The sequence below is a fragment of the Mytilus edulis genome, chromosome 2, assembly GCF_963676685.1.
Source record: "Mytilus edulis chromosome 2, xbMytEdul2.2, whole genome shotgun sequence".
NCBI classification, from domain to species: Eukaryota; Metazoa; Mollusca; class Bivalvia; order Mytilida; family Mytilidae; genus Mytilus; species Mytilus edulis.
In genome coordinates, this window is record NC_092345.1 from 94,809,082 (window position 1) to 94,822,769 (window position 13,688).

The window sequence follows — 13,688 nt, forward strand, 5'->3', positions numbered from 1 at the left end:
CTTACCTACAAATACCAATGTATGATGTAAACCTTACCTACAAATACCTATGTATGATGTAAACCTTACCTACAAATACCTATGTATGATGTAAACCTTACCTACAAATACCAATGTATGATGTAAACCTTACCAACAAATACCTATGTATGATGTAAACCTTACCTACAAATTCCTATGTATGATGTAAACCTTACCTACAAATACCTTTGTATGATGTAAACCTTACCTACAAATACCAATGTATGATGTAAACCTTACCTACAAATACCTATGTATGATGTAAACCTTACCTACAAATACCAATGTATGATGTAAACCTTACCAACAAATACCTATGTATGATGTAAACCTTACCTACAAATTCCTATGTATGATGTAAACCTTACCTACAAATACCTTTGTATGATGTAAACCTTACCTACAAATACCAATGTATGATGTAAACCTTACCTACAAATACCTATGTATGATGTAAACCTTACCTACAAATACCAATGTATGATGTAAACCTTACCAACAAATACCTATGTATGATGTAAACCTTACCTACAAATACCTTTGTATGATGTAAACCTTACCTACAAATACCTATGTATGATGTAAACCTTACCTACAAATACCTTTGTATGATGTAAACCTTACCTACAAATTCCTATGTATGATGTACACCTTACCTACAAATTCCTATGTATGATGTAAACCTTACCTACAAATACCAATGTATGATGTAAACCTTACCTACAAATACCTTTGTATGATGTAAACCTTACCTACAAATACCAATGTATGATGTAAACCTTACCTACAAATACCTATGTATGATGTAAACCTTACCTACAAATACCTTTGTATGATGTAAACCTTACCTACAAATTCCTATGTATGATGTACACCTTACCTACAAATACCTATGTATGATGTACACCTTACCTACAAATTCCTATGTATGATGTACACCTTACCTACAAATACCTATGTATGATGAACACCTTACCTACAAATACCTATGTATGATGTAAACCTTACCTACAAATTCCTATGTATTCTGTACACCTTACCTACAAATACCAATGTATGATGTAAACCTTACCTACAAATTCCTATGTATGATGTAAACCTTACCTACAAATACCAATGTATGATGTAAACCTTACCAACAAATACCTATGTATGATGTAAACCTTACCTACAAATACCTTTGTATGATGTAAACCTTACCTACAAATACCAATGTATGATGTAAACCTTACCAACAAATACCTATGTATGATGTAAACCTTACCTACAAATTCCTATGTATGATGTAAACCTTACCTACAAATACCTTTGTATGATGTAAACCTTACCAACAAATTCCTCCTATGTATGATGTAAACCTTACCTACAAATACCTTTGTATGATGTAAACCTTACCTACAAATACCAATGTATGATGTAAACCTTACCTACAAATTCCTATGTATGATGTAAACCTTACCTATAGTTCCTATGTATGATGTAAACCTTACCTATAGTTCCTATGTATGATGTAAACCTTACCTACAAATTCCTATGTATGATGTAAACCTTACCTACAAATACCTATGTATGATGTAAACCTTACCTACAAATACCAATGTATGATGTAAACCTTACCTACAAATACCTATGTATGATGTAAACCTTACCTACAAATTCCTATGTATTATATAAACCTTACCTACAAATACCTATGTATGATGTAAACCTTACCTACAAATTCCTTTCTGTCCATGTCTACTGGAAAATTTGTCTCCAACAATGGGATTCCTCTATAAAAGAAAGAGTGGCAACATTATCTCAATTGTCAAAATACAGGGTTATATCACCTATGCCAACTTCATAAACAAAATTCAAAACATGTATAACTATGAAATACAAAATTGAGAATGAAAATAGGGAATGTGTCATAGAGACAATAACCCCACTAAAGAGCAAAAAACAGTTGGAGGCCACCAATGGGTATTCAACATATTGAGAAAAATCCTCACCCTTCAGCTGGCCCCTAAACAAGAATGTGTACTGGTTCAGTGAAATGATGGACGTCACACAGAACAGCAAAACTTTTAAATTAACTAAAATTTAAAAAAAAAATACAAGACTAACAAGGGCCAGAGGCTCCTGACTTGGTACAATACTTTAAGTGATTCTCTTCTATGTGATTTATTCTCTGGTAGAGAGAAGTCTCATTTAAATCTTGCCACATTTCTTCGTTTTATACATCTAGAGATTAGCATATGGTCTTAACCCTTTCCTCCATAATGACGCTTTTTGACGCCACCCCCTTTACTCCATAATGACGCCTTTTGACGCCTGTGTAGTGCCACAGTTGAAACGTCTTACCTAGGAAAAATCTTTATCAGACCTAATAAAACTTGTATCTAATTTAAAAAGGATATTCAAGTGAATATCTGACTGGAATTTCATTGATGAAATATTCCTTTTTGAAATGCATTGATACTTTAAACCTAATGATTTTTTTTAATTGAAAAAATCCTATGCGAATCAGGTATTTCATTTGCAAAAAAATGTCAATGGAGGAAAGGGATAAACATTATACAATTACACATGTACATCATCATGATAAGAATTTAATGATAATTTCTTTTAAAATGTTTTTTATTTCCGCCTTACATTGTTATAACTTCTACAAAAATGCTCAGTGATGACTTTACTTTTAAATGTACTTACCACAATTCTGAGTACAATACAGACTTTTTCCATGTCCCCTGTTCCTGTGTCATTACCAATTATTTTGATGTGATCAACATAAGAAGGCTCACTTTTACGATACCTTTCTACTCTATATTCTCCTGTCTGCAGATTGTAGAAGCTGGAATAAAAAAATTACATAAACTAACTTAAATTAATTATGTGTTATTTCTTTTCAGAGTAAGTAATACACTAGTTATAGTAGTGGAATCTGTTTCTCTAATGATTTTTATCTTTCCTTTTCAAACATTTGGAGAAAGTTTTGTTCTTTATATGCGACGTCAACAGACATGGTCTCCTTTTTCTGACGTCACAATAGGAAATTCAGAAGAAATCAAGAAAATTAAAGACCATAATTAAATTTTGACCAATTATTTACTGAGAACAGATATTTCACTAGTGATGAGAAATGTCTTTCTCACACTGCTTAAGAAATGTGAAAATAGCACAAAAATTAGAGAAATAATGATAAATGTTTTGTTTGTAATAGTCCTTCAAAATATATGTTCCAAAACAAGTTACTGGTACCTGTAATAAACATCTCCATCCTGTAGATAGGTACCAATAGGAGGTAATCCATCAGGATCCAGTTTTCCTTCTGTTCTTTTGTCACCTGCTTTACTTCCTATGTCAACAACATAAAATTATCATTTTAAGTTTTAAAACATACAATATTATTTGGCAACAAAACAATATCATATCAGAGTTCACAAATTATTGCTTCACACCAAGTTAAACAGTAGTGGATACTTGTTAAATACATATTATCCCTATTTGTCAGACATGGCTGTTAACCACACACATTCACCTACATTTTTGACATCACAAGAGAAGAATTTCTGAGGCTGCAAAGGAAAATTGATTGTTGTATGACATCCATATTTCAAGTGGCTTAAATTCTCTGGTCAAGTGTCACAGATTCTCAAATAGCAATAGGGTCTATTGGATATAAATGGTCATAATGAAATACTGTGCAATGACAATTATGCTACATTTTATAGATCTTTTGATACATAGTTAGCAAGGCCATATCATAAAAAAACATTACATACTATTTTTAGGTATTACAAATTAAATTTATAAAGATGGACCCCATTTATAACTACATACTGGTATAATGTAAACATCATGATATTCATAATACGTTTCCTACCAAATACTAGCACTGTTCTGTATTTGTCCTGTGCTTTCTTCCTCAGATCAATCAGCTGAAAATAGAGTAAGGTGATATAGAGTGGTTGATTTCAGATTTTGAATGTTGATGAATAATGGGTTGATAGTTGAATGAATGTACACTGCAAGGCTAGACAATACATTCTAACAAAGAAGAAAATTTCTCTTTCATCTTAAATAGTTCTCACTACATGTTCTCAAAATGTCAAGACTACAATTTTTATTTACAATGAGAAATTATTATTCTGACTCCTATAAACAATCTCAACAAAATGTAATTATTATTGGTTGATTTGATTTATTCAACTAAAGAAGATGTCATGTGTTTCCATTTCATTTCAGATTAATGTAGAGTCTTCCTTCTTTTGCTAGATATTTGGAATCCTTTGGTCTTATCCCTTTAGTGCCTTTGAAAATTTTGTCTGCAAACCCCTTCTTTTCTTTTCATAATTTTATTACATATAGTTTAAAAAATCCTTGTTATTTTTTCATAGTTTTTGAAAGAAAAAAGGTGTCAATAGAAAAATGTATCTCTTTAATATTCCACATATCTTTTCTTATCTTTACTTTTAGTGGATAAATCCATATTTTAAGAGTTAAATTAAATGCTGTATATAAAATATATGTTTCAAATGATACACCATTTGACAGTGTAAACAGTCTGATACATTACCTCAGACTTATAAATAGATCCATGTGCAAATCCTCTATCAAATGCTGATTTATTCAAAATCATGGCATCTTCCATATCATAACCCTAAAAACAAATGAAAAGCATTGAAAATTTGTTCAATTTCTGATGACACAAATAGTAGTCAGGTCGCAAATGTACGAATGCATTGACAATGATGTAAATAGTTTAAGATACATTTGTAAAACCATATAAAGCTTACATACTTGTTATTTGACAATAGACCTGAAGTAGCTAGGATTAAGTCTGTTCCAATAAATGGTTAAATAGATAATACATTGTTTGGTGCTTTGTCATAAACATAAAATAACATGGCTTTTTCAAAATGATAATGAATAAAAAAATATATCTTGTTTGGAGTTACAATCTGTTTTAAAACAACAATCAATATTACCTACAAATAACATTTTAAGGAAATACTATTAGAACTTTTATGATACCGCCACTTTTAAGTATTTTTAAACAGGAAGTTAAATAGCAATTACATGCATTCTGATTATGTAATACATTGTAAAGCATATTCGCATGAAGCCTGATACAAATGACAGGGAGCACTTATTTGTAGCTCCCTAGAAAAATGCTACCAAAATTTCATGCATGGCCTATATGTGTTATATACAAAACATAAGTATTCGGTAAACAAGAAGTTGATCCTTGATGAATCTGAAACTAATTTACACCATATAGCATACTGACATGAAGTCTAACAAATTTCAACTGAACAGCTTCCAGTTGTTTAAATTCTTAAGAATTCATCTTAAAATTCTTAAACACTGAAACCAGACTGTTAAATATACCAATTTTGTGAATAACAGCCATGGCAACGGAAATTCTGTTGCCATGGATGCCCAAGTGAAAATCAGATGTTTGTGATCAGACAATTAATACACAAACTTACTGTGTATGATATAACTGCTACCACAGCATTAGTCAATATGTATGCCTATAGCAAACATCAGATGTGTGAATTCAGACAATTAATACACAAACTTACTGTGTATGATATAACTGCTACCACAGCATTAGTCAATATGTATGCCTATAGCGAACATCAGATGTGTGAATTCAGACAATTAATACACAAACTTACTGTGTATGATATAACTGCTACCACAGCATTAGTCAATATGTATGCCTATAGCGAACATCAGATGTGTGAATTCAGACAATTAATACACAAACTTACTGTGTATGATATAACTGCTACCACAGCATTAGTCAATATGTATGCCTATAGCAAACATCAGATGTGTGAATTCAGACAATTAATACACAAACTTACTGTGTATGATATAACTGCTACCACAGCATTAGTCAATATGTATGCCTATAGCGAACATCAGATGTGTGAATTCAGACAATAAATACACAAACTCACTGTGTATGATATAACTGCTACCACAGCATTAGTCAATATGTATGCCTATAGCGAACATCAGATGTGTGAATTCAGACAATAAATACACAAACTCACTGTGTATGATATAACTGCTACCACAGCATTAGTCAATATGTATGCCTATAGCGAACATCAGATGTGTGAATTCAGACAATTAATACACAAACTCACTGTGTATGATATAACTGCTACCACAGCATTAGTCAATATGTATGCCTATAGCGAACATCAGATGTGTGAATTCAGACAATTAATACACAAACTCACTGTGTATGATATAACTGCTACCACAGCATTAGTCAATATGTATGCCTATAGCAAACATCAGATGTGTGAATTCAGACAATTAATACACAAACTCACTGCGTATGATATAACTGCTACCACAGCATTAGTCAATATGTATGCCTATAGCGAACATCAGATGTGTGAATTCAGACAATTAATACACAAACTCACTGTGTATGATATAACTGCTACCACAGCATTAGTCAATATGTATGCCTATAGCGAACATCAGATGTGTGAATTCAGACAATTAATACACAAACTTACTGTGTATGATATAACTGCTACCACAGCATTAGTCAATATGTATGCCTATAGCAAACATCAGATGTGTGAATTCAGACAATTAATACACAAACTTACTGTGTATGATATAACTTCTACCACAGCATTAGTCAATATGTATGCCTATAGCAAACATCAGATGTGTGAATTCAGACAATTAATACACAAACTCACTGTGTATGATATAACTGCTACCACAGCATTAGTCAATATGTATGCCTATAGCGAACATCAGATGTGTGAATTCAGACAATTAATACACAAACTCACTGTGTATGATATAACTGCTACCACAGCATTAGTCAATATGTATGCCTATAGCGAACATCAGATGTGTGAATTCAGACAATTAATACACAAACTCACTGTGTATGATATAACTGCTACCACAGCATTAGTCAATATGTATGCCTATAGCGAACATCACATGTGTGAATTCAGACAATTAATACACAAACTTACTGTGTATGATATAACTGCTACCACAGCATTAGTCAATATGTATGCCTATAGCGAACATCAGATGTGTGAATTCAGACAATTAATACACAAACTTACTGTGTATGATATAACTGCTACCACAGCATTAGTCAATATGTATGCCTATAGCGAACATCAGATGTGTGAATTCAGACAATTAATACACAAACTCACTGTGTATGATATAACTTCTACCACAGCATTAGTCAATATGTATGCCTATAGCAAACATCAGATGTGTGAATTCAGACAATTAATACAAAAACTTACTGTGTATGATATAACTGCTACCACAGCATTAGTTCCCATGGGATAGTTGTCTACATCGTAGTGATCATGCATGCCTGGTCTAACCATTGGTGATTGAGGTGTCTGTATTCTGTATAATTTATTATCAGCTCTGTACTTGTAGGCATGGCATGGTGTTCCCATAGTCTGTTTACCCATCTGTAAGAGGAAAAATAGACAGAACTAGCAATTTCTCTAAATATTTTGAAATACTGTTTATTCAGACAATCTTATTTTGCTAATAAACTTATACAATATTTTTAGTTATAATTAAGAAGCCTGAATGGCTCACCTTGTACCTAAACAAAATAGTGATTTAATCAGAAAATAAATCTGTAAGGCAAAACCATAGCAACATTTACTTAATTTTGGTTCTTAGGAAAATACTCCATAAATGATAAAGAATAAGTTTTGTATAAATTAACAAAATAATTTCAGAAGAGAAAGTTCTTAAAAAACATTGGAACAAATTCTTTTTAAATAAACAGAAAAACATACTTAAAATTTTGAAATACTAAAGATCACAATCATGTAATAAAGCAATATGAGACATGCCAGTTTTCTCACAATAATGTATTTCCCTACAATGGGCAAGTAAAGTATGTTGAGTACTGTACCTGACATTGGTACATGTATCTAGGACTCTGGTTACAGTCTGAGTAAGGTGTTAGACAAGCTAAAGATGATAACATTCTAATTTACCTGACATTGGTACATGTTCCTAGGACTCTGGTTACAGTCTGAGTAAGGTGTCAGACAAGCCAAAGATGATAACATTCTAATTTACCTGACATTGGTACATGTTCCTAGGACTCTGGTTACAGTCTGAGTAAGGTGTCAGACAAGCCAAAGAGGATAACATTCTAATTTACCTGACATTGGTACATGTATCTAGGACTCTGGTTACAGTCTGAGTAAGGTGTTAGATAAGCCAAAAATGATAACATTCTAATTTACCTGACATTGGTACATGTATCTAGGACTCTGGTTACAGTCTGAGTAAGGTGTTAGACAAGCCAAAAATGATTACATTCTAATTTACCTGATATTGGTACATGTATCTAGGACTCTGGTTACAGTCTGAGTAAGGTGTTAGACAAGCCAAAAATAATAACATTCTAATTTACCTGACATTGGTACATGTTCCTAGGACTCTGGTTACAGTCTGAGTAAGGTGTTAGACAAGCCAAAAATGATAACATTCTAATTTACCTGACATTGGTACATGTTCCTAGGACTCTGGTTACAGTCTGAGTAAGGTGTTAGACAAGCCAAAAATGATAACATTCTTATTTACCTGACATTGGTACATGTTCCTAGGACTCTGGTTACAGTCTGAGTAAGGTGTCAGACAAGCCAAAGATGATAACATTCTAATTTACCTGACATTGGTACATGTTCCTAGGACTCTGGTTACAGTCTGAGTAAGGTGTTAGACAAGCCAAAAATGATAACATTCTTATTTACCTGACATTGGTACATGTTCCTAGGACTCTGGTTACAGTCTGAGTAAGGTGTCAGACAAGCCAAAGATGATAACATTCTAATTTACCTGACATTGGTACATGTTCCTAGGACTCTGGTTACAGTCTGAGTAAGGTGTCAGACAAGCCAAAGATGATAACATTCTAATTTACCTGACATTGGTACATGTTCCTAGGACTCTGGTTACAGTCTGAGTAAGGTGTTAGACAAGCCAAAAATGATAACATTCTAATTTACCTGACATTGGTATATGTTCCTAGGACTCTGGTTACAGTCTGAGTAAGGTGTTAGACAAGCTAAAAATGATAACATTCTAATTTACCTGACATTGGTACATGTATCTAGGACTCTGGTTACAGTCTGAGTAAGGTGTTAGATAAGCCAAAAATGATAACATTCTAATTTACCTGACATTGGTACATGTATCTAGGACTCTGGTTACAGTCTGAGTAAGGTGTTAGACAAGCCAAAAATGATTACATTCTAATTTACCTGATATTGGTACATGTATCTAGGACTCTGGTTACAGTCTGAGTAAGGTGTTAGACAAGCCAAAAATAATAACATTCTAATTTACCTGACATTGGTACATGTTCCTAGGACTCTGGTTACAGTCTGAGTAAGGTGTTAGACAAGCCAAAAATGATAACATTCTAATTTACCTGACATTGGTACATGTTCCTAGGACTCTGGTTACAGTCTGAGTAAGGTGTTAGACAAGCCAAAAATGATAACATTCTTATTTACCTGACATTGGTACATGTTCCTAGGACTCTGGTTACAGTCTGAGTAAGGTGTCAGACAAGCCAAAGATGATAACATTCTAATTTACCTGACATTGGTACATGTTCCTAGGACTCTGGTTACAGTCTGAGTAAGGTGTCAGACAAGCCAAAGAGGATAACATTCTAATTTACCTGACATTGATACATGTTCCTAGGACTCTGGTTACAGTCTGAGTAAGGTGTTAGACAAGCTAAAGATGATAACATTCTAATTTCACTAAATTCTTCATGTGTTGTCACCTGAAAATAGACATTTCCTTGTTAAATTAGATAGCCTTATTCATAAAAAAATTGACAATTATTAATGTAAAATATACATAAACATATAGATATCCATTTAAACTTGTTATCATGGTCAAACCTACCTCAAGAATAGCGTAGCTCTGGTTGCTTCAGAAATTAATTTAAGGAGGCTCGAGGGTACAAAAAAATCAGCAAAATTTTAAACATTTTTTTTTTTCATTAGAAATTTTTCTTATTACACTATCAGTTGTAACTTTATGATATGGTACAAAAATCAACCAAAATATCAATTCTTTATGGCCACAGATAACTTTATATCGTTGAAAAAGGTCCAAATTATCTCCCTTTGGTGAAATAATGCCATTTTTTGCATTAAAATTGAAATATCTTTTTTAACTTATCGGTGACCTATATTTCTTTTTAAATAAGCTGCACTTAAACTAAACTATTGTAAAATTTTAGCGATTTCTGTAATTTAGTTCTTTTTTTATTTCGATATTACCTTTTTTTTCTCCTATTAGTTCAACAGAAAAAAAGTACATTAACAATAATGCATGCTATTTTTGGAGGCAGATTGTGAGCTCAAATGAACGGCGACCCCATATTTTTATTTTATTTTTCTATTAAGTAAAGGATAAAGTTTGTCTATAGAAAAAAATAGCTAAATCCTATATTTATAAAAACTAGAGGGTCCAAGGACCCTGTGTCGCTCACCTGATATTTTTATTTACAATTGTTGCATGATAAACGCAACTGTTGTACTGTCGTTTAGATACTAAAAGTGCATTTGAAACCTATGTTTTATTTCAGCCATGTGGGCAGGCAGGGTCATCATACACAGTGGTCCCTGGATATCCTTGTGGTGATTTAAACCAAGTTTGTTTAAATTCAACAGTTGTTTCAGGGGAGAATTTTTGTAAAATTTATCTAACAAGAAATGCAAAGTAATGAGAAAGTTGTGAAGTAGTTTTGTTGTTGCGCAACCCCCCCCCCCCCCCCCCCCCCCCCACTTTGCCAAAAAAAACAAAAAGGTAATAAAAAATTATCATATAAGGGCAATCTATCCTATTAATGATTTCTGCAAAATTCAGTTGATTGTGCAAGGGTTGTATAGCCAGCTGAGGTCGTTAAAAACTCTCTTTCTTTTGTTGTTGCAGATAGATCTTGACCTGATAAGCAATTTTACCACATGTCAGATTTGCTCTAAATGTTTTAGTTTTTGAGTGATAAGCCAAAAACTGCATTTTACCCCTATGTTCTATTTTTAGCCATGGCGGCCATCTTGATTGGTTGGCCGGGTCACAGGACACAATTTTTAAACTAGATACCCCAATGATGATTGTGGCCAAGTTTGGTTTAATTTGGTCCAGTAGTTTCAGAGGAGAAGATTTTTGTAAAAGATAATTAAGATTTACGAAAAATGGTTAAAAATTGACTATAAAGGGCAATAACTCCTAAAGGGGTCAACAGACCATTTTGGTCATGTTGACTTATTTGTAGATCTTACTTAGCTGAACATTTTTGCTGTTTACAGTTTATCTCTATCTATAATAATATTCAAGATAATAACCAAAAACAGCAAAATTTCCTTAAAATTACCAATCAGGGGCAGCAACCTATCAACGAGTTGTCCAATTCATCTCAAAATTTCAGGGCAGATAGATCTTGACCTGATAAACAATTTTACTACATGTCAGATTTGCTCTATTAAAATGCTTCGATTTTTGAGTGATAAGCCAAAAACTGCGTTTTACCCCTATGTTCTATTTTCAGCCATGGCGGCCATCTTGGTTGGTTGGCCGGATCACCAAACACAATTTTTAAACTAGATACCCCAATGATGATTGTGGCCAAGTTTGGTTTAATTTGGTCCAGTAGTTTCAGAGGAGAAGATTTTTGTAAAAGATAATTAAGATTTACGAAAAATGGTTAAAAATTGACTATAAAGGGCAATAACTTCTAAAGGGGTCAACAGACCATTTTGGTCATGTTGACTTATTTGTAGATCTTACTTTGTTGAACATTTTTGCTGTTCACAGTTTATCTCTATCTATAATAATATTCAAGATAATAACCAAAAACAGCTAAATTTTCTCAAAATTACCAATTCAGGGGCAGCAACCTATCAACGGGTTGTCCGATTCATCTGAAAATTTCAGGGCAGATAGATCTTGACCTGATAAACAATTTTACCCCATGTCAGATTTGCTCTAAATGCTTTAGTTTTTGAGTTATAAGCCAAAAACTGCATTTTACCCCTATGTTCTATTTTTAGCCATGGCGGCCATCTTGGTTGGTTGGGCGGGTCACCGGACACAATTTTTAAACTAGATACCCCAATAATGATTTTGGCCAAGTTTGGTTTAATTTGGTCCAGTAGTTTCAGAGGAGAAGATTTTTGTAAAAGATAATTAAGATTTACGAAAAATGGTTAAAAATTGACTATAAAGGGCAATAACTCCTAAAGGGGTCAACAGACCATTTTGGTCATGTTGACTTATTTGTAGATCTTACTTAGCTGAACATTTTTGCTGTTTACAGTTTATCTCTATCTATAATAATATTCAAGATAATAACCAAAAACAGCAAAATTTCCTTAAAATTACCAATCAGGGGCAGCAACCTATCAACGAGTTGTCCAATTCATCTCAAAATTTCAGGGCAGATAGATCTTGACCTGATAAACAATTTTACTACATGTCAGATTTGCTCTATTAAAATGCTTCGATTTTTGAGTGATAAGCCAAAAACTGCGTTTTACCCCTATGTTCTATTTTCAGCCATGGCGGCCATCTTGGTTGGTTGGCCGGATTACCAAACACAATTTTTAAACTAGATACCCCAATGATGATTGTGGCCAAGTTTGGTTTAATTTGGTCCAGTAGTTTCAGAGGAGAAGATTTTTGTAAAAGATAATTAAGATTTACGAAAAATGGTTAAAAATTGACTATAAAGGGCAATAACTTCTAAAGGGGTCAACAGACCATTTTGGTCATGTTGACTTATTTGTAGATCTTACTTTGTTGAACATTTTTGCTGTTCACAGTTTATCTCTATCTATAATAATATTCAAGATAATAACCAAAAACAGCTAAATTTTCTCAAAATTACCAATTCAGGGGCAGCAACCTATCAACGGGTTGTCCGATTCATCTGAAAATTTCAGGGCAGATAGATCTTGACCTGATAAACAATTTTACCCCATGTCAGATTTGCTCTAAATGCTTTAGTTTTTGAGTTATAAGCCAAAAACTGCATTTTACCCCTATGTTCTATTTTTAGCCATGGCGGCCATCTTGGTTGGTTGGGCGGGTCACCGGACACAATTTTTAAACTAGATACCCCAATAATGATTTTGGCCAAGTTTGGTTTAATTTGGTCCAGTAGTTTCAGAGGAGAAGATTTTTGTAAAAGTTAACGACGGACGACGACGACGACGGACGACGGACGACGGACGCCGGACGACGGACGCCGGACGCCAAGTGATGAGAAAAGCTCACTTGGCCCTTCGGGCCAGGTGAGCTAAAAATGATTTATACTCGCAAGCCCCCTTAAATTTTTTCAAAGGATCAAACTTACCCCAGGAATAGCCTCATTCTGATTGATACAGATATCCATATAAACTTGTTCAAATGATCCAATCATCTCTGTTGTATCTAATGCTAGGTTCTTGACTGGTCTCATCATCCTAGCTGGTGTTGTAAACAGGTACAGACCTGGATACTGACTAGCAAATTCTGTCTTGGGAATCAGACATATCTCCATCATTGTGGGAACCTGAAAAATATATTAACTGATAATAGCCTAGAATTCACAAAAAAGTTGTCACTTATGATTT

The 13,688-nt window shown here is 33.4% G+C and overlaps 1 protein-coding gene across 2 annotated transcripts in view; it reads right to left on the reverse strand.

Annotated features, from left to right (window-relative positions):
• The window catches only part of LOC139513534 (DNA-directed RNA polymerase I subunit RPA2-like), a 38,494-nt gene that overhangs the window by 10,476 nt on the left and 14,330 nt on the right, over positions 1–13,688 (reverse strand). For both annotated transcript variants that reach the window (XM_071302135.1, XM_071302136.1), the window contains exons 19-26: positions 13,430–13,627; positions 9,740–9,847; positions 7,320–7,496; positions 4,580–4,663; positions 3,887–3,941; positions 3,262–3,358; positions 2,713–2,854; positions 1,735–1,793 (exon numbers count right to left, since the gene is read on the reverse strand). In XM_071302135.1, coding sequence (XP_071158236.1) covers positions 1,735–1,793; positions 2,713–2,854; positions 3,262–3,358; positions 3,887–3,941; positions 4,580–4,663; positions 7,320–7,496; positions 9,740–9,847; positions 13,430–13,627 — 920 coding nt within the window. The remainder of the gene's footprint in view (positions 1–1,734; positions 1,794–2,712; positions 2,855–3,261; positions 3,359–3,886; positions 3,942–4,579; positions 4,664–7,319; positions 7,497–9,739; positions 9,848–13,429; positions 13,628–13,688) is intronic.